This window comes from Aspergillus luchuensis, chromosome 3 (assembly GCF_016861625.1).
Source record: "Aspergillus luchuensis IFO 4308 DNA, chromosome 3, nearly complete sequence".
NCBI classification, from domain to species: Eukaryota; Fungi; Ascomycota; class Eurotiomycetes; order Eurotiales; family Aspergillaceae; genus Aspergillus; species Aspergillus luchuensis.
The window spans coordinates 62,671-84,997 of NC_054851.1; the positions used below are offsets into that span (position 1 = coordinate 62,671).

Below are 22,327 nucleotides of genomic sequence, written 5' to 3' on the forward strand. Positions count from 1 at the left end.
TCCACTCTCGTCTTTTCTGCCGCATTTCTTCAAAAAGTATCTTCGTCATTGGGTAGTTAGGCCCTAGCAGGGCGCATCTGTTTTGCCACCGTCGCCGGATCTGGTTAACCTCAATCTGCTGGGCCTTGAGATCCGTAGTGAACCAGCGCTTCGAGTATGGGCACGGGGCCTGCACCGGCACATGTCGGTCTAGGGCAACTACTGTGGTCTGGATTAGGTTATTGACCGCGTAGTCTAGATCCTGGGCCGACTGAATATTCACAGGTGGGTCAATCTGTCTTAGTATATCTTGGCCTACTCGGGCCCAGTCAGCTCGGTCATATGCTCTTTTCGGTTTGGGCTTTCTAGTTTGCTCTGCCTGGAGATTCCATTCCGAATATGTTCCTCGGTGGTCTGACCCGTAGTGGTCGTGGTAGAGTTGGCATCTGATCAAGCGTGTTACATCGTTGGTGAGCGTGAGGTCGAGAACTGATGTCTTTCCCGGTTGATTAAGGGACCAGTATGTTATGTCGCCTTTGGCCAGGCATACTGTAGCTCGTGGGCTTGAAAGAAGTTGATCAGTTCCTCCGCATGTTGTGCGAAGCGGTGATGGACCGCGCGATGGCTCCATGCAGGGTGGTGACAGTTAAAGTCGCCTGCTAAGATAAGTTTTGTTGTACGGCTATTCTGCTCTATATGTTCTTGGATATTTTTCTGGATTTCCTCCAGTATCTCCTGGGCGCTGCTGGCTTCGAACGGCTCATGCATTGCTATTGGCAGGATGTAGATTGAGAATACCAGGTACTGTAGTTCTGAAGTCCAGAGTTTGATGCCTACTACGTCTGGGTGATAGCAGTGGATTTGGCGGTGTGATGATGTGGAGATCCTCCGGTTGACATAGAGGAGGCTGCGGAACCGAGGTATTTCCGGGTGTGTCGGCCGGTAGAGTCGCCAAGCACTGTGGTTAACATGGGTGTGGTATGCTGTCTTTGGCGGTTCCTGAATCAGAAGTAGGTCCAGGTTCTGGCTTTGATGGTCGTTGATGAGGGCTTCCATCCCTGCCCTCGATTTCATGATATTCAACTGTAAGATGCGAAGGTTTGCTATCATTGGAATGGACTGGGGTTAGGGGATGCCTGACATGTCTGGTCGCCTGTTGGGTATTCTCCATTGCAGTCTGAGCATCTGGATCTTATTCCTGGGAAGCAGTGACTCTGGTCGTGGTGACCCGCGCAATATCCGCACTTCACTTGTTCCTTGCATGACCAGGCTAGGTGGCCAAATTATTGGCAGTGGCGACACCTCTTCTTCTCCATCCGGTAGGGTTCCACGCTCCCAATGAACCTTTGCCCTATTAACAGTCTGTTATTGATAATCCATTCTGCTGCCTCCAGTGAGTCTAACCAGACCTTTATTGAGGCTGATTTTCCTAAAGGCATGTCCCTCTTCTTCAACCATGCAATATCTTCGACCCGGAATTTCTTGTCATGGAGGTTATTCTTAGTTATAATTTTCTCGATCCCTTGTTTCTTGTTTCCTTCTAGTTCGAAGTCTTCGGTTGGAACTCGGTGAACCACGATCCCAAACCGGGGTTTCACTAGTTTGGTGTTGTTTCCCAGCTCCTCCAGCCACTCGGTGCTGTTCCGGGCTGTCTCCGCAGACTGGGTGTCCCGGAATTGAATGACATACCCTGTTTTGGTAGTACCAATGCCCGCGACTTGCACTTCTCTGGTGGTCTCTGCGTTCAGCAGGGCGGTCCTGATGTGTGTGTTCGCTGTTTCAGTAGGAAGGGCTCTTGAGAATCGGTCATTGTCAACATCTTGATCGAGGGTTGGTGCGGTACTAATTAATAAATACGTCCCGCCAAGCGGAAGCTTGTCCGGACACATTCTCACCATCAATTTGAGCATCCCGCTCAGCGAGCATCCGCTTCATCGCCGACATAGCAGCTCTTTTTTTTCCGTGTTTTAGTAAAGCCGCATTGCTGTCCTCTGTGTAGTTAATAGATACTTAAAGTTTAATCTGTTTGCCAAGGCGGAATAGATTGCTCTATATCAAGAACTGCTTTTCTATAACTGTCCACTTAATCTTAGTGCTTTCATCTTATTAACAGAGATTCTACTGGGTCCGGTCCTTAATAAATGCTATAACAATTATATCCTCTATTCTGATCCTCCGGGTATAATCTATTTTATAAATCTTGAACCTTTCCGCCGTATCCTTCAGAGAATTTTGCCAGAATTCACTTGACCTGACTACTAAATCTGGCTCAGTAATCTGTGCAATACTCTTGCTGTTAAAAGTCATTTTCCAGTCGATCTAATAATAAATATATACAGGAGGCTGCTTATTATACCCTTATTTCTCTTTCCATTCTGCGAATGGGAGGAATTCTAGCTGTTCTGATTATGGTTGTTGATGGGTTAAATAATAATTATCAGGCATGTATTCTGGGGAGAAACATGATGATTCAGAGGTATGATTAAAGTAACCAGAGATTAGGGTATATTCCGGAGTGCTAGTCCAAAGGTTGGCTGGCTGGTATTGGGAGACGTCGTCTGAAGAACTGTATGCTATTATCTCTAAATTAACAACGGCTTTGAGCTACCTAGAACTAGTACCATTGCTGTTAGTCTTACAACCAGTGCCTACTCTCTTGTTGGGGAAGGCTTCATCTGACAGGCCAAGTAGAATGATTACTAACAGCATGAATTCTGCTGACTCAGCCTGTCCTGTTCAAACAATCAGCTCTTGTATGGTGTTTTCAGACAGTTCAGCAGCGCAAGATTTAGGCATGGGAGAGTGAAGACGTTCCAGTGTTGACAAATTGCCCCGTCTGAGTGGCATGTGCCCGAGTCACCCACGACCGAAGCATCTAGAATTCTGTATGGGCTTTACGCCTCCTGTAAGACCAAGTGTAATTTTGATAGAAGCTACAAGACAAATCGGTACCTGCCAAGAAGTCTTATTCACATGCTAACTATATACAGACTAGTATATATGTTAGGGTTTGGGAAAAGATTCGGGAAGAGTCTGGGGTAGGCATGGTAATTGTGCAAGATGCTGTACAATTAGGAGGAGACAGGAAAGTACTGTATGACCCGAAGAGTTGTGCAAAGTACTGTATTGCAGAGAGGACCGTTGAAGAGAGAAATTCGTATATCAAACCATCGTGAGTAAGTGAGGTGTTGTGGCTGTCATTGTGTGCCGAGCGGGCACTAGTCTCGGCCCGATGGCGATCCCGGCAGGGGTTACCGAACCCCATCCCACAAACACCCAAGAAACAGCGACAATTTTCAGCGACTATGACTTTCGCCCAAGGATCCCAGCAGCAAGAAAACGCCGCAGGCGCGGCCTCGACGGAGAGGAAAATGAGCCGATCGCGAACCCTGAATTTGCGACCGGCGGAGAAAGCAACGGGCGGGTGACGAACCAAGACGTCCGACAGTATTTCAACAGCTTCAATGAGGCACTCAAACACCAGACTGAAATAATTGAGACAGTGAGGGCGGAGGTCCAAGAACTGAAAGCTGAACAACAGCTCCTGCGAACCCACAATAAGGAACTGCAGGAAGAAATCGAAGCCCTACGGGCCAAACTGGAGGCACAACCGCTGAACGCCCCCGTGAACAGATCCTGGGCGGAAGTGGCTGCTGGCAACCCTCAGCCAAACCCAGCGAGAACCGTCCCGCGCCCCAGGAAGGAACCCAACTGTGTCCGAATTAGTACCGCACCAACCCTCGATCAAGATGTTGACAATGACCGATTCTCAAGAGCCCTTCCTACTGAAGCAGCGAACACGCACATCAGGACCGCCCTGCTGAACGCAGAGACCACCAAAGAAGTGCAAGTCGCGGGCATTGGTACTACCAAAACGGGGTATGTCATCCGATTCCGGGACACCCAGTCTGCTGAGACAGCCCGGAACAGCACCGAGTGGCTGGAGGAGTTGGGAAACAACACCAAAGTAGTGAAGCCCCGGTTTGGGATCGTGGTTCACCGAGTCCCAACTGAGGACTTTGAACTAGAAGGAAACAAGAAACAGGGAATCGAGAAGATTATGGCTGAGAATGACCTCCATGACAAGAAATTCCGGGTCGAAGATATTGCATGGTTGAAGAAGAGGGACATGCCTTTAGGGAAATCAGCCTCGATGGGGGTCTGGTTGGACTCACCGGAGGCAGCAGAATGGATTATAGATAACGGAATATTAGTGGGGCAAAGGTTCATCGGGAGCGTGGAACCCTACCGGGTGGAGAAGAAGAGGTGTCGCCGCTGCCAACAATTTGGCCACCTAGCCTGGTCATGCAAGGAACGAGTGAAGTGCGGACATTGCGCGGGTCACCACGACCAGCGTCACTGCTTCCCAGGAATAAGACCCAGATGCTCAGACTGCAATGGAGAACACCCAACGGGCGACCGGGCATGTCAGGCATCCCCTAACCCCAGTCCATTCCAATGACGGCAACCCTTCGCATCTTACAGTTGAACATCATGAAATCGAGGGCAGGGATGGAAGCCCTCATCAACGACCATCAAAGCCAAAACCTGGACCTACTTCTGATTCAGGAACCGCCAAAGACAGCATACCACACCCATGTTAACCACAGTGCTTGGCGACTCTACCGACCGACACACCCGGAAATACCGCGGTTCCGCAGCCTCCTCTATGTCAACCGGAGGATCTCCACATCATCACACCGCCAGATCCACTGCAATCACCCAGACGTGGTAGGCATCAAAATCTGGACTTCAGAACTACAGTACCTGGTATTCTCAATCTACATCCCGCCAATAGCGATGCATGAGCCGTTCGAAGCCAGCAGCGCCCAGGAGATACTGGAGGAAATCCAGAAAATTATCCAAGAACATACAGAGCAGAATAGCCGTACGACAAAACTTATCTTAGCAGGCGACTTTAACCGTCACCACCCTGCATGGAGCCATCGCGCGGTCCATCACCGCTTCGCACAACATGCGGAGGAACTGATCAACTTCTTTCAAGCCCACGAGCTACAGTGGTGCCTGGCTAAAGGCGACATAACATACTGGTCCCTTAATCAACCGGGAAAGACATCAGTTCTCGACCTCACGCTTACCAACGATGTAACACGCTTGATCAAATGCCAACTCTACCACGACCACTATGGGTCAGACCACCGAGGAACATATTCGGAATGGAATCTCCAGGCAGAGCAAACTAGAAAGCCCAAACCGAAAAGGGCGTATGACCGAGCTGACTGGGCCCGAGTAGCTCAAGATATACTAAGACAGATCGACCCACCTGTGAATATTCAGTCGGCCCAGGATCTAGACTACGCGGTCAACAACCTAATCCAGACCACAGTAGCTGCCCTAGACCGACATGTGCCGGTGCAGGCCCCGTGCCCATACTCGAAGCGCTGGTTCACTACGGATCTCAAGGCCCAGCAGATTGAGGTTAACCAGATCCGGCGACGGTGGCAAAACAGATGCGCCCTGCTAGGGCCTAACCACCCAATGACGAAGATACTTTTCGAAGAAATGCGGCAGAAAAGACGAGAGTGGACCAGAGCAATTGAGAAAGCAAAAGGTAGACACTGGAAGGAATTTCTTGACAAAGCCGGCGAAGGCCATCTGTGGAAAGCAGCTACTTACACGCGGCCCCGGGATACCTACATGAGCATCCCCACCCTCAGAGTAGGCACTGAAGAGGTGACAGATAACCAAGGGAAAGCAGAGGCATTCCTGCAAGCCTTCTTCCCCATGATGGCTGAACCCGAGCCAGAGGAACTGGTGAACCCCGCGGAGGAGCTACCATGGGAACCGATTACTGAACAAGAGATCTACCGGTCGCTCAGAGTGGCCAAGGGGACTACAGCCCCTGGTAGAGATGGGATCCCCACGCTTGTCTGGAAACACTTGTGGACCTACCTTAAAGATATTATCACCATGATCTTCACGAAATCAGTGGACCTGGGCCATCACCCCAGACAATGGAGGCAGGCGCGGATTGTCGTGCTGCGGAAACCAGGCAAACCCGATTATTCAGCCCCGGGGGCATACCGACCGATCTCACTGCTCAATACCCTAGGGAAGGTCCTGGAGGCAGTCATGGCGCGCAGGCTGTCGTACTGGGCAGAGAAACATGGACTTCTTCCAGATACACAGTATGGAGGCAGGCCAGGACGGAGTACAGAGCAAGCCCTGCTTGTCCTTGCCAATGCGATAGACCGAGCATGGGCACAGTCCAGAATAGTCACACTTATTGCGTTTGACCTGAAAGGCGCGTTCAACGGAGTGTACCAGTCTAGCCTGGACGTTCAACTACGGGCCAAAGGCATTCCGTCAAAGGCCCGACAATGGATCAGCAGCTTCATGGAGGACCGACAAGCTAGTATCACATTCGATGACTTTGAAACAGACGACCTTCCCCTAGGAAATGCAGGCCTGGCCCAAGGATCCCCACTCTCGCCAATCCTCTTTGGATTCTATAATTCAGATCTAGTTAATCAACCGGTCAACAGTAATGGTGGAGCATCAGCCTTCATCGATGACTACTTCCGCTGGCGGATCAGCTCGTCAGCGGAAGAGAATATCAAGAAAATCCAAGAAGAGGACATTCCGCGGATTGAACAATGGGCGCGTCAAACAGGCGCGTCATTTGCCGCTGAAAAAACCGAGCTGATTCACTTGACCCGACGCAAAACGGCACACAGAATCGGACAGATCCGGATGAACGGCCAGGTTATTCAACCAGCCGACACTGCCAAGCTTCTAGGAGTCATCTTTGACAAGGAGCTGCGGTGGAAAGAGCACGTACAGAGAGCAGTTCAACGAGCAAGCAAGGTAAACATAGCCCTGAGTGGGCTACGGCACCTTCGGCCGGAACAGATGCGCCAGCTCTACCAGGCCTGCGTGCTACCAGTGCTGGATTACGCATCCACAGTCTGGCATAAACCACTCCGAGACAAGATCCATCTGAGGCTTCTTGAGACAGTTCAACGGACCGCCCTCATCCGGATCCTGTCGGCCTTCCGGACAGTATCCACGGCAGCTCTCGAAGTCGAAGCCCACATGCTGCCTACCCACCTGCGACTCAAGCAACGGGCACAGATAGTGATAGCCCGCTTCAGCACCTTACCGGAAGACCACCCAGTCCATGATGTCATCAGCCGGGCAAGAGTACGCAGCACCCAGGTCGGCAATAGGGCGCGCTTTCCCCTGGCAGAAACCCTACGAACAATGAACCTCACGCGGCTGCAAGCCCTGGAAAGAATTGACCCCAGACCACTAGCACCTTGGCGAGCCCAATCTTTCACCGATATTGAAATTGAGCCGGATCGGGAGAAAGCACAGACCAATGCTCTAGCAAGAGCGGCCACACCCAACATTACAGTCTTTTCGGATGCCTCGGGCAAAGAGAATCAGCTAGGAGCCGCGGCGGTGGCTCTCGACCACAACCAGCGGATCGTAGGGTCTCGACAAGTCAGCATTGGTTCGATGGAGTTCTGGTCCGTCTACGCAGCTGAGCTAATGGCGATCTACTACGCGATCGGGCTGGTTTTTCAGCTCGCGCAGAAGAACCAGAGATCCAGAGCAACAGACGCAGAACCAGCGACAATCCTTAGTGACAGCATGTCGGCCCTGCAGGTTATCAAAAACTCCTGGAACAAATCAGGCCAGCGTATCATTCAGGCGATTCACCAGTCGGCCGGGGAGCTCAGGGCGCGAGGGATCCCACTGCGACTACAATGGGTTCCGGGTCACTGCGGCAACCCTGGAAACGAAGCAGCAGACCGCCTAGCCAAAGCCACGGTAGGGGGTGAAAAGAGACACCCCTTTAGACATCTTCTGTCACGAGAGAAAAGGTACATCCGCAGGAATATTAGCGACGAATGGCACCAAGAATGGAGGGCCTCTCGAAACGGAGGACATCTCCGCCGCATTGATCGGGCCCTACCGGCCAACCGGACCCGCCGGCTCTACGGCTCGCTCCCCCGAAACCGAGCCTACTTACTCACCCAACTCCGGACCGGCCACTCATGGCTGGCGACACACGGAAAACAGCGCGGGCTCCGAGACGATGAGAAATGTGAATGTGGGGCAACGGAAACCGTGGTCCACGTGTTAATCGATTGCCCGCGGCTTAGTGGGCTACGCCAAGCCCTCCGACGGAAGATTGGAGGGGCATTCAACAATATTTCAGATATGCTGGGAGGAGCAGGACAAGGTAGGGAGGGTAGGTTCCAAGATGGTCCGCAAGACAGTAGCGTCCTCGGGGCGGTCCTGGACTTTGCGGAGGCATCGCAGAGATTCCGAAGTCGCGCGCCACGAGGGCGGCAAAACACAACCCCAGGCACTGGCCACCACAGGCCTTGACGAGGCTCCAAGTTCGTCAGGAAAGTAATAGTCTACGAGGAATGGATGTACATAGAGTGTGGAGATAGTAGTACCCTGCATGTCGCTCAGGCGAGGGGTCAGCGTATGAATCAACAACAACAACAACAACACTGTACAAGTAATCCCTGATCTGGTCGCGGTCAAAATCTGGACGGCAAACATCCAATATCTCGTCTTCTCGATCTACATCCCGCCTATCACGCTCCTCCAACCAACCCACGACTCCAGCGCCCAGCAACTACTAGACACAATCCAGACGACTATTGAGGAACATTCAAATAGCACACACAGAACGACGAAACTGATTCTGGCTGGGGACCTTAATCGCCATCATCCAGCATGGAACCACCAGCCGATCGCTCCCCGCCTTATCGAACATGCCGATGAGCTCATTAACTTCTTCCAGACACATCGACTCCAGTGGTGCTTACCGCGGGGCACACCGACATACTGGGCTCTACACAACCCAGGACAATCATCCACGATAGATCTCACCGTGACTGACGACTCCGCGAGACTGATCCGATGCCAACTATATCACGACAACTACGGGTCCGACCACCGTGGAACCCTCTCAGAATGGGACCTACAGCCTAGGCGAAACAAGCCATCAATACCAAAGAGGGCATACGACCGGGCAAACTGGGAGAAGATTGGCCAAGACATTCAGTCCCAGACGACTACCCTACCTACCATCCTATCTACCACTGTCACTACCGCAGACCTGGACCAAGCAGTGGAGAAGCTGATTAGCTCAACCGTCGCCGCCCTTGACCGACACATCCCGAGGCACCGGCCATCGCCATACGCCAAATGGTGGCTTAGCCCTGCACTCAAGGTCCAACAGATTGAAGTTAACCAAGCCCGCCGAAGATGGCAGAGTAGCTGTGCAGACCTAGGATTATAATATCCCAGTTTCAAGGCCCTCTTCACAGATATACAAGGGAAATGCCGACAGTGGACACAGACTATTAAAAAAGCCAAAACCGCATACTGGAAGAAATACCTTGATAAAGCCGGAGAAGGACACCTGTAGAAAGCAGTAACTTATATACACCCGCGGGATGACTATACTACTATTTCTGTATTAACCATCAGATCCAAAGAAATAATAGATAATAAGATAAAAGCCAAAACATTTCTCGAGTCATTCTTTCCCAAGATAATAAATATAGATATAGAACTAGAAGGTCCAGGATTACCAGTGGAAGAAATATAATAAAAACTAATTACTGAGCTGGAGGTTTATAGATTAATTAAAGCTGCTAAAGGAACCACCGCCTTTAAGAAAGATAAAATCCTAATCTTAGTTTAGAAGAATTTATAGACCTATTTTTAAATAATAATTACCCATATTTTTACCAAGTCAGTCAAACTAGGCTATTATCCTGGCTGATAGAAAAGAGCAAGAATTATAATCCTATAAAAATTTAGTAAGACTGACTATACAGTCCCTGGAGCATACCAACTAATTTTACTACTAAATACTCTCAAAAAAATACTAGAGACAGTAATAGCCAAGCAGCTATTACACTGGGCGGAGTCATATAAGCTGTTACTAGAGATATAATTCAAAAAATAGCCTAGCCGAAACACGGAGCAAGCATTACTAGTCCTTATAAATATGATTAATCAAGCATAGCTATAGTAATAATCAAGAATAATAATACTTATTGCCTTTGATCTCAAAGATATTTTTAACAAAGTTAATAAGACCAGCCTGAAAGCATGCCTGCGGGCCAAAAATATTCTTATTATAATCAGAAAATAGATCTATAGCTTCATAGAGAACCGACATACAAGTATTACTTTTAATAATTTTAAGATATAATTATTACTATTGGAAAATACAGGACTTATCCAAGGTTTGTTTCTGTTATTAATTCTCTTTATCTTTTTTAATTTAGATCTAGTAAACTAGCTAGTAGATACTAAAAGAGAAGTATCCATTTTTATTAATAACTATTTCTGTTAGTGAGTGGGCCTGTTAGCAGAGGAAAATCTTAGAAAGTTACAGAAAGAAGACATTTTATATATTGAAGTATAGGCCTGACAGATTAGCTCCTGCTTTATAATAGAGAAGACAGAGTTGATTTACTTAATAAAAAACAAAAAAAAATAAAATAAGAGAGAAATTATTATGAACAGTAAAATCATCAAGCCTACTATAGTAGTAAAGCTCCTTGGGGTTATCTTTGACAGAGAACTGTAATAAAAAAAATATATCTAATAAGTATTTAAGCAAGTAATCCAGGTCAATATTACACTAGAAAAACTTTAATATCTATAACTGGAGCAGATAAGATAATTCTATCAAGCCTGTATAATACTAGTAGTAGACTATATATCTACTATGTGATATAATTTTTTAAAGAATAAAACTTATTTATAACAGCTAGCTACTATCCAGCAAGCAGCTCTAATACAGATTTTTTCAGTCTTTTATATAGTATTAATATAAGTACTCAAAGTAGAGTTCTATATATTATTAACTTAGTTACAGCTAAGATAATATATCCAGCTTATTATAACCAGTCTCAGTACCGCGCCGGAATATTACCCACTTCATAAGATAATAGCCCGGGTAAAAGCCTGTAATATATATCTCAGATATTATTATTATTTTATACTAGTTAAGATATTATGAATAATAGACCTCCGCTACCTGTAAATACTGGAGATAATTAATCTTATATTACTAGCGCCCTGGCAAGAGCAAATATTTACTAAAATTAAGATTAAATTAAACTAAAAAAAGATAAAAGAGCACACAGCAACTAAACAGAATATATCTAGAACTATAGTTTTCTCTGATATATCCAGCCAGCAAAACTATCTAAGAGCTGCAGCTATAGCCTTTAATAAAAATCTACAGATATTAGAATTGTGATAAGTCAGTATTAGATTAATAAAATATTAATTAGTATATACAGCAGAGTTTATAGTAATTTTTTATACTATCAGCCTAATTCTTTAAGTAAGTTAAAAGAGATAAAGCCAGTTAGATACAGTAAAATATCCTGTAACTATTCTAAGCAACAGTATATCAGTGCTATAAGTAATTTATAACCTGTTTAATAAATCTAGTTAATAAATTATTCAAGCTATACTGCAGGTAGTCTCTAAAATAAAGACATAAGAAATCCCTATTCACCTCTAATAAATACCAGGATATTATAATAATCCCGGAAATAATAAGACTGACTAGTTGGTAAAGGAAGTAGTAGATCTAAGAAAGATATATTTCTTTTAGTCTTTTCTCTTACATAAAAAGAGCTTTATCCGGAAGAGAATTTTAAATGAGTAAAAGAAAAAGTAGACTAGATCTATAAAAAAAAATATTTTTGCCAGATTAATAAAATCCTACCAGTAATCTATATCCAAAAACTATATAAATTATTTCTACAAAATTAAGTATACTTACTCATACAACTACAGACAGGTCACTCGTGGCTGATAATATATAAGAAATAACATGATTTCTGAGACGATGATAAATGTATCTGTAGAGCTTGAGAGATAATAGTCTATATACTAATAGACTACTCAAGACTTAGAAATCTGTGACAATAATTACAGAGAAAGATTAGACCCATGTTTAATAATATTTCAAGTATATTGGAAGAATAATAAGATAAGGAAGATAAGATATAAAATACTAAATAAGACAGTAACACTCTCAGAGCTGTACTGGACTTTGCAGAAGTATTTCAGAGATTTTAAAATTATATACTACGGGGGCCGCAGAATAAAATACTAGATAACTAAACTAATATAAACCTCAACAAGACTCTAAATTTGTCAGGAAAGTAGTAGTTTAATATATTTAAAAGAATATATAGAGATAGATAAATAGGGAGATCCTGCATATCACTTTAAATTATGAAGAATCAGAGTATAAATATATATACACACATACACACACTGTATAAGTAAAGTATTCTATATTGTTCTACAACATGTATAAATCATTTTATATAGTAATTTTTAAGCAGGGACTTATAATAAAACACTGGTCAGCAATTATGGATCATTTTAGAATATAATAAAATCAGATCAGAAAAAGATTTCCGTGACGCAGAGACTCTCAAGAAAAAAAAATAGCCATGTGAAGGCATTCTTAATTCTAAAATTTAGTTAAAAAATAAATGATTATATGAAAATACCTCTTCAAAACCCAAGTCTTCTAGAAACCTTAATTTATAGCTATTATAATCATAGAGCCTCATTTACAGAAGCCTACAGCATGAGATATAACTGCTGTATTTATCTTTCAGACAAAATATAAAATATCTCTTCAGTAAATCCATCTATTTCCTCTTCTAACTAATACTGTAAATCAATTCATTACTATAGTATAGATATCTTGGTATAGTAGTAGGCAGCTAATAAAATAAAAAATATAACTTAACTCTAATTCTTTGAAACCAATACACCAGAGAAAATTGAAAGACTAATAAACTCTGTAAAAGAATTCTATTATTTATTCACTGCCAAAGGCGGAAGCTGTTCATATACATAAATTAATATATATAAAAACTAAAAGCTATTAAGATATCTATTAATTAATAAAACTATAATACATTTTTTTATAAGTTACCACTTAGCCCTTTTTTTTAAATCTTTGTATTAGCTTAACTGAATGTATAAGTATATACTAGAATAATAACTTAGTACTTCTCCTGTTCAGTTTATATAATATAGTAAGCTTTCCTTGCTATAATAGTTAACAAAAATATAGATATTCCAACTGTGTTAAAAAAAATCTAGATATATAATATAATTATATTACTCTTGTATTCCCACAGCACTTTTATCAGTAATAAAATAATTCTAATACTTAGTAATAATATTTTATAATATATCTATAAGATACATGGCCAGTTATATATCCAGATCATAAGACTTTGCCATATTATACACACAGATAATACAGTTAATTTCTTTAATAGAACCCGCAGCTAATGGTCTAAAATTATAATATTCTAGCTCTAGTATAGATTCAGCCGTTAAACATCTCCAATATAGTTTAACCATGAATTATATACAGTTACCAGAAGTTTTTATGGCAGTAGAGGAGGAAATTATTACCCTGCTTACAAATCTTTTCTTACTTTATATAATTCTGAGAAGATATTATTAACATATACTATAAAATAATCACAGCCTAGAATCCAGTGCACATATTTTTTAGATTATATAAATCTATAAATATTATATTAATATAGACTACCAGCCTAAAATTAAAAAGTCTATTTACTAAAAATCTTACACCCTTGAACACAGATAATTTTTATAAAAGGTATTATAGTGCAGAAAAAAGAGATCCAGTAAGCTATTAATTATATATTTATACTAGCCCTTAGAAAGATATAAAATACCGGGGCTATGCTTATATAACAGACCCCCGGCAGATGCAATCTCTATATAGATCTAATTCATCTCATAGATCCTGGTAAGTCTATTTTCAACACTTTTTATTATATAACTATTATAATAAAATAGTCAATTAGAGGGCGCCAATCAGGATATTTTTCCAGTTTTCTTTTCAGTATTATCTATCACTGCAGCTTGCCTGATTTCTTTTATTTTTTTTTCTTATAATCCTTATCATTCACCCCTCTTTATTACAGATTTTCTTATTAAAGAATCTTCTGAATATCTTACAGCTAGCTCCATATCTACTGAAGAAACCTGCTGTCTGTTACTATAAATAATTCTGTTGTAAGAGTTGCTGTCTCTATCTCTGTCATACTACCATATAATTCTAATACTTATTTATCTTTTTATTACTTTATTATTAATTCTATAGGATTCACCTTGTTGCCTGCAAAATCATTATTTTCTTATAATTCTGAATTTTCTGCCTATTGGCACTCTAGTTAATATACTTCTTTTTACCCGGCCACTACAACACTTGGTATTACTATAAGTATTTACCCTAGTCAGGCACCCGTCCGCTCTCTCAGCTTGCTTATTATATACTTAACCAAACCCCGTGATATACATTTCTGTATTAACCAGATAGATTTAAATGGAAATACAGGTATTAAGTATAAATACAGCTCTATTACCACACCTGCTGAACAGCCTGTAAAGCACTTTTGCTCTGAATTAAACATATTAATACCTGGAAATTCAACTCCTGCCAATAGAACTGTATATAATATAGAGAATAATAAAAATATATATTATCTACTGCCTGTAGGGCCTGCTCAGGATAACTTACTAAAATAATAAGCTACTTTAAAAAAAATTATAAAGAGTATTATATCTATCTACTTCTATCAGACATACTCCTTTGACACTGAGCTGTCCATGAGTAGTCAGGCTACTAGATTTATAATAAATACAGATAATAGATATATATTAACAAACCAACACATGGTTTACCCGGGACCTTTTTAGAGATACTGTATCTTTGATAATCATGAGAAAGTATATTATATATTCTACATACAGATTGCCTTGTGACAGTGATGCTGATTTAAATTGGTTACTAACTAGTATAATATTTATTCTATATATCAGGACCCTGTACATGACTTTGGAATTTTAAAATTCAAACCGAAGGCCATTCAATATATAAAATTAAGAAAGCTAAAACTGCAGCCGGGTGTAGTTAAAGTAAGATCAGAGATTCATGTTGTGGATAATAACACAGAAAAAAAATTAAATATTCTATTTAATATTATTAGTCAGCTAGATAGAAATACACCTGAATACAGTAATAGTTACAGTGACTTTAATATAAATTACATCCAGGCTGCCGCAGTAGCTAGCAGTAGAAGTTCCAGCAGTTCTGTAATTAACATTGATGGCTATATAATTACTCTACAGGCCAGTAATTATATAAATAGTATAGTAACAGATTATTTCCTCCCTCTGGACCAACTATTATATATACTGAAATACATTTATTACAGAGAGTCTGTTATACATAGAATAATCCAGATACAGTAGATCCTGAAGCTATTTAATAAATATTATTAGTTAGGCTTGATGCCTGAGTTTGAAACAACTATATATAAAGCAGTATTCATAAAAATTAATATACTAGTAGCCGAGATTATCCTGCCTGAAGACCCGGTAGACAGAAAGCTTAAAAAAGGAGATATACTCCTGTAGGTTAACAGAAAACTTTTTACCTAACTTATCCGGTTAGATAATATTCTGGATTTAAATATTAAGTAGAAAGTATATCTACTGGTTTAAAGAAGTAATTAGAATATAAAGATTAAATACCAGATTAGTGACTTATATATTATTACGCCTGACCAGTTCATAACAGTGGCTGAAGATATATTCTATAACTTATTATATCAGCAGTCGCGGCTGTATACTATCACTACTTATAGTATTTATATCTGCAAGACTACTAGCTTCTTTAAATTAGAAAATATTCTATTAAAATAAATCATCAACTTAGTGGACAAGTGGTTTATGCATAATCTGGATAAGTTTATAAAAATAATATAAACAATCCCTGATTATTTGTGTGTAGCTATCTTATATCAGAATATTCATGATCTCCATATCTGAGGCATTAGTATTATCTATATTAATTAACACTGGTACCTGAAAATGCAACTAGCTGTGTACAATGATAATACCAGTCTGTAGGACTTTTCAAATCTTATAAATCCTATTCCAATTCTTTCTCTGGTTTCAAGAAAAGCTGATTTCATTTAACTTAATAATATTAGCCAGCCTACTGCAGCTGAAATTATGCACAGCTTTATACAAGTATTCTTTATAATATTTCTGAAGCTGAACAGCTACCCCCAGTCTAAGAAAACTAGGTTTAGATTAATTATCAATATAGAGAAGGGTTTAGTGGTTATGTTATAAATAATTATACTGTATAATCTCTGTGATATTAATATTAAAATAGCCAACTCTATTATCATAAATACTAAAGTAGTTTTTCTGTATTTACTTTAGAATTATAATATCATCTAATATAACCCAAGCCTGGTACAGGTGCCGGTTTAGAGTACTAAACTTATTATTAATTATATCAAGCAAGGACAGGACACGATCTTCATGGAATTTAACTAAAATTCCTGGATTATTATGGTTAAAATCACTGTAACTAATATCACTACTGTTTCTATTCCAGCCAATATGTCCGCACCGTGTTACTGTATAATTAATCTAGATACTATTATTATAAACACCAGACTTAGTAAACAGTATTTTAACGGTATTCTGATTAGCAAGGATAGAGTAGTATAGATATTATAATTAAACTATCTTAGAAAACACATGTTTAATTTATATAAGAATATAAAATATTATTTAAAATTTGTAATTCTATCTCTTCTTTCTATCCTGTTAAAGATACAGCACGGAGAGATGCTGAAATTGCAGATTTTAAATATAAAGAGTTATATAATCTAGATAAGTCAAGCTCATATCATAGACATATCAAAGGAATAGATTAAGAAGATAATATAAGATAATTCATTATAATATCAGCTCTTTATAATATATAAGATCAGTTATCCACTACCTGGGTTCAACTCAGCAGCTGATATATTTAAAAAAAATAATATTATCCTAATCTTAGACAGACAGCTGATTACATACATCTCAAAGTTAGATATTATATACAAGAAGGATATGCTGTAAGTCCTGATTATCTGAAATAGTCAAGAAATATATATTCAGGTACTGACTATTCTAATAGAGGATTTAGAAACTGACTATATAATTATATTCTATAATACTGTGTTACAGAAACTGCACCATATAATTTATCAGTAGATTTCTAAGCTGTATAGCAAAGTCTATATTAATATAAAAATATACCCTCTCCCTCTTTATTACTATTATCTAAGTTACTAATTATCTATCTATTCTACAGAGTCGCGGATCCCCCTTCTACTAATACAGTTTAATCTTAATTAACTTTATTACCACCATAAACAGTATCCTAACCCCTAACCTAGACCACTTCTCTGAAGAAATAAATAAAATCCCTGATAATATATATTTCCACCTACAGGCGGTGACCTTTGATAGTATACCATGGATAATAACTATAAAAAAGAATAATTATTATATATACCAATATTCTTTAAAATCATATACTTCTTATAAATATACAGAATTAATATTAATCTTTAATTTCCTATATTCAAGTATATTAAAGACTAGTCCCAGCCCCCCGGCTGGCAGACAGTATCTTATAATAAGAATAAATATAAAGACAGCATTACACCGGATACTGCGAACTTGAACCCAGATACTATAGATAAGGGGTTTAACAGTATCAGTAATATTAAGCCGGATTTCAAGTAATTGGAGGCTGACTCTATAATACTTTGTAATAAGCATAACTGTGTTAAATATGTATAGCAGACATGGCTTAGAAAAGTAACAAGTAAAAAATAGAAAAATAATAGATATAAAATGATATAAACCAGTAGCTTTGCGTATACGAAGTCGTAGACGGATGGTATCATTCTGGGTAAATACTCGGTATAAAGTGTCTACTCTGCTAAGATCTCATTAGAGTTAAGTCTCTGGTATATTAAGTATTTGTCCCATAACATGTATTTACTATTATATACCCTGTATATACACAGTGTATTACTTGACAATCTAGATCTGAGTGAATGGAGAATCAAATGACATACAGGGGAAAAATGAAGATATCCTTATGAAAAGAACACAATTTCAGAATCAAGTTGGACCAGACTAATTGTACAGCAGTTGTTGTTGTTGTTGTTGATTCATACGCTGACCCCTCGCCTGAGCGACATGCAGGGTACTACTATCTCCACACTCTATGTACATCCATTCCTCGTAGACTATTACTTTCCTGACGAACTTGGAGCCTCGTCAAGGCCTGTGGTGGCCAGTGCCTGGGGTTGTGTTTTGCCGCCCTCGTGGCGCGCGACTTCGGAATCTCTGCGATGCCTCCGCAAAGTCCAGGACCGCCCCGAGGACGCTACTGTCTTGCGGACCATCTTGGAACCTACCCTCCCTACCTTGTCCTGCTCCTCCCAGCATATCTGAAATATTGTTGAATGCCCCTCCAATCTTCCGTCGGAGGGCTTGGCGTAGCCCACTAAGCCGCGGGCAATCGATTAACACGTGGACCACGGTTTCCGTTGCCCCACATTCACATTTCTCATCGTCTCGGAGCCCGCGCTGTTTTCCGTGTGTCGCCAGCCATGAGTGGCCGGTCCGGAGTTGGGTGAGTAAGTAGGCTCGGTTTCGGGGGAGCGAGCCGTAGAGCCGGCGGGTCCGGTTGGCCGGTAGGGCCCGATCAATGCGGCGGAGATGTCCTCCGTTTCGAGAGGCCCTCCATTCTTGGTGCCATTCGTCGCTAATATTCCTGCGGATGTACCTTTTCTCTCGTGACAGAAGATGTCTAAAGGGGTGTCTCTTTTCACCCCCTACCGTGGCTTTGGCTAGGCGGTCTGCTGCTTCGTTTCCAGGGTTGCCGCAGTGACCCGGAACCCATTGTAGTCGCAGTGGGATCCCTCGCGCCCTGAGCTCCCCGGCCGACTGGTGAATCGCCTGAATGATACGCTGGCCTGATTTGTTCCAGGAGTTTTTGATAACCTGCAGGGCCGACATGCTGTCACTAAGGATTGTCGCTGGTTCTGCGTCTGTTGCTCTGGATCTCTGGTTCTTCTGCGCGAGCTGAAAAACCAGCCCGATCGCGTAGTAGATCGCCATTAGCTCAGCTGCGTAGACGGACCAGAACTCCATCGAACCAATGCTGACTTGTCGAGACCCTACGATCCGCTGGTTGTGGTCGAGAGCCACCGCCGCGGCTCCTAGCTGATTCTCTTTGCCCGAGGCATCCGAAAAGACTGTAATGTTGGGTGTGGCCGCTCTTGCTAGAGCATTGGTCTGTGCTTTCTCCCGATCCGGCTCAATTTCAATATCGGTGAAAGATTGGGCTCGCCAAGGTGCTAGTGGTCTGGGGTCAATTCTTTCCAGGGCTTGCAGCCGCGTGAGGTTCATTGTTCGTAGGGTTTCTGCCAGGGGAAAGCGCGCCCTATTGCCGACCTGGGTGCTGCGTACTCTTGCCCGGCTGATGACATCATGGACTGGGTGGTCTTCCGGTAAGGTGCTGAAGCGGGCTATCACTATCTGTGCCCGTTGCTTGAGTCGCAGGTGGGTAGGCAGCATGTGGGCTTCGACTTCGAGAGCTGCCGTGGATACTGTCCGGAAGGCCGACAGGATCCGGATGAGGGCGGTCCGTTGAACTGTCTCAAGAAGCCTCAGATGGATCTTGTCTCGGAGTGGTTTATGCCAGACTGTGGATGCGTAATCCAGCACTGGTAGCACGCAGGCCTGGTAGAGCTGGCGCATCTGTTCCGGCCGAAGGTGCCGTAGCCCACTCAGGGCTATGTTTACCTTGCTTGCTCGTTGAACTGCTCTCTGTACGTGCTCTTTCCACCGCAGCTCCTTGTCAAAGATGACTCCTAGAAGCTTGGCAGTGTCGGCTGGTTGAATAACCTGGCCGTTCATCCGGATCTGTCCGATTCTGTGTGCCGTTTTGCGTCGGGTCAAGTGAATCAGCTCGGTTTTTTCAGCGGCAAATGACGCGCCTGTTTGACGCGCCCATTGTTCAATCCGCGGAATGTCCTCTTCTTGGATTTTCTTGATATTCTCTTCCGCTGACGAGCTGATCCGCCAGCGGAAGTAGTCATCGATGAAGGCTGATGCTCCACCATTACTGTTGACCGGTTGATTAACTAGATCTGAATTATAGAATCCAAAGAGGATTGGCGAGAGTGGGGATCCTTGGGCCAGGCCTGCATTTCCTAGGGGAAGGTCGTCTGTTTCAAAGTCATCGAATGTGATACTAGCTTGTCGGTCCTCCATGAAGCTGCTGATCCATTGTCGGGCCTTTGACGGAATGCCTTTGGCCCGTAGTTGAACGTCCAGGCTAGACTGGTACACTCCGTTGAACGCGCCTTTCAGGTCAAACGCAATAAGTGTGACTATTCTGGACTGTGCCCATGCTCGGTCTATCGCATTGGCAAGGACAAGCAGGGCTTGCTCTGTACTCCGTCCTGGCCTGCCTCCATACTGTGTATCTGGAAGAAGTCCATGTTTCTCTGCCCAGTACGACAGCCTGCGCGCCATGACTGCCTCCAGGACCTTCCCTAGGGTATTGAGCAGTGAGATCGGTCGGTATGCCCCCGGGGCTGAATAATCGGGTTTGCCTGGTTTCCGCAGCACGACAATCCGCGCCTGCCTCCATTGTCTGGGGTGATGGCCCAGGTCCACTGATTTCGTGAAGATCATGGTGATAATATCTTTAAGGTAGGTCCACAAGTGTTTCCAGACAAGCGTGGGGATCCCATCTCTACCAGGGGCTGTAGTCCCCTTGGCCACTCTGAGCGACCGGTAGATCTCTTGTTCAGTAATCGGTTCCCATGGTAGCTCCTCCGCGGGGTTCACCAGTTCCTCTGGCTCGGGTTCAGCCATCATGGGGAAGAAGGCTTGCAGGAATGCCTCTGCTTTCCCTTGGTTATCTGTCACCTCTTCAGTGCCTACTTTGAGGGTGGGGATGCTCATGGAGGTATCCCGGGGGCGCATATAAGTAGCTGCTTTCCACAGATGGCCTTCGCCGGCTTTGTCAATAAATCCCTTCCAGTGTTTACTTTTTGCTTTCTCAATTGCTCTAGTCCACTCTCGTCTTTTCTGCCGCATTTCTTCAAAAAGTATCTTCGTCATTGGGTAGTTAGGCCCTAGCAGGGCGCATCTGTTTTGCCACCGTCGCCGGATCTGGTTAACCTCAATCTGCTGGGCCTTGAGATCCGTAGTGAACCAGCGCTTCGAGTATGGGCACGGGGCCTGCACCGGCACATGTCGGTCTAGGGCAACTACTGTGGTCTGGATTAGGTTATTGACCGCGTAGTCTAGATCCTGGGCCGACTGAATATTCACAGGTGGGTCAATCTGTCTTAGTATATCTTGGCCTACTCGGGCCCAGTCAGCTCGGTCATATGCTCTTTTCGGTTTGGGCTTTCTAGTTTGCTCTGCCTGGAGATTCCATTCCGAATATGTTCCTCGGTGGTCTGACCCATAGTGGTCGTGGTAGAGTTGGCATTTGATCAAGCGTGTTACATCGTTGGTAAGCGTGAGGTCGAGAACTGATGTCTTTCCCGGTTGATTAAGGGACCAGTATGTTATGTCGCCTTTAGCCAGGCACCACTGTAGCTCGTGGGCTTGAAAGAAGTTGATCAGTTCCTCCGCATGTTGTGCGAAGCGGTGATGGACCGCGCGATGGCTCCATGCAGGGTGGTGACGGTTAAAGTCGCCTGCTAAGATAAGTTTTGTCGTACGGCTATTCTGCTCTGTATGTTCTTGGATAATTTTCTGGATTTCCTCCAGTATCTCCTGGGCGCTGCTGGCTTCGAACGGCTCATGCATCGCTATTGGCGGGATGTAGATTGAGAATACCAGGTACTGTAGTTCTGAAGTCCAGATTTTGATGCCTACCACGTCTGGGTGATTGCAGTGGATCTGGCGGTGTGATGATGTGGAGATCCTCCGGTTGACATAGAGGAGGCTGCGGAACCGCGGTATTTCCGGGTGTGTCGGTCGGTAGAGTCGCCAAGCACTGTGGTTAACATGGGTGTGGTATGCTGTCTTTGGCGGTTCCTGAATCAGAAGTAGGTCCAGGTTTTGGCTTTGATGGTCGTTGATGAGGGCTTCCATCCCTGCCCTCGATTTCATGATGTTCAACTGTAAGATGCGAAGGGTTGCCGTCATTGGAATGGACTGGGGTTAGGGGATGCCTGACATGCCCGGTCGCCCGTTGGGTGTTCTCCATTGCAGTCTGAGCATCTGGGTCTTATTCCTGGGAAGCAGTGACGCTGGTCGTGGTGACCCGCGCAATGTCCGCACTTCACTCGTTCCTTGCATGACCAGGCTAGGTGGCCAAATTGTTGGCAGCGGCGACACCTCTTCTTCTCCACCCGGTAGG

General features: G+C 43.3%; 2 protein-coding genes across 2 annotated transcripts; one reads left to right on the forward strand and one right to left on the reverse strand.

Annotated features, from left to right (window-relative positions):
• Positions 1-4,437: 4,437 nt before the first annotated feature.
• AKAW2_30014S (uncharacterized protein) lies at positions 4,438-8,340 on the forward strand (the record flags this gene model as incomplete). Its single annotated transcript, XM_041686481.1, has 1 exon — positions 4,438-8,340. One exon carries the CDS (start codon positions 4,438-4,440, stop codon positions 8,338-8,340), a length of 3,903 nt encoding a protein of 1,300 aa, XP_041540461.1.
• Positions 8,341-18,210: 9,870 nt separating this feature from the next.
• On the reverse strand, positions 18,211-22,113 carry AKAW2_30015A (uncharacterized protein; the record flags this gene model as incomplete). The annotated part of the gene is made up of 1 exon (XM_041686482.1): positions 18,211-22,113. The coding sequence occupies one exon, from the start codon at positions 22,111-22,113 to the stop codon at positions 18,211-18,213; it is 3,903 nt and encodes a 1,300-aa protein (XP_041540462.1).
• Between the last annotated feature and the right edge of the window lie 214 nt (positions 22,114-22,327).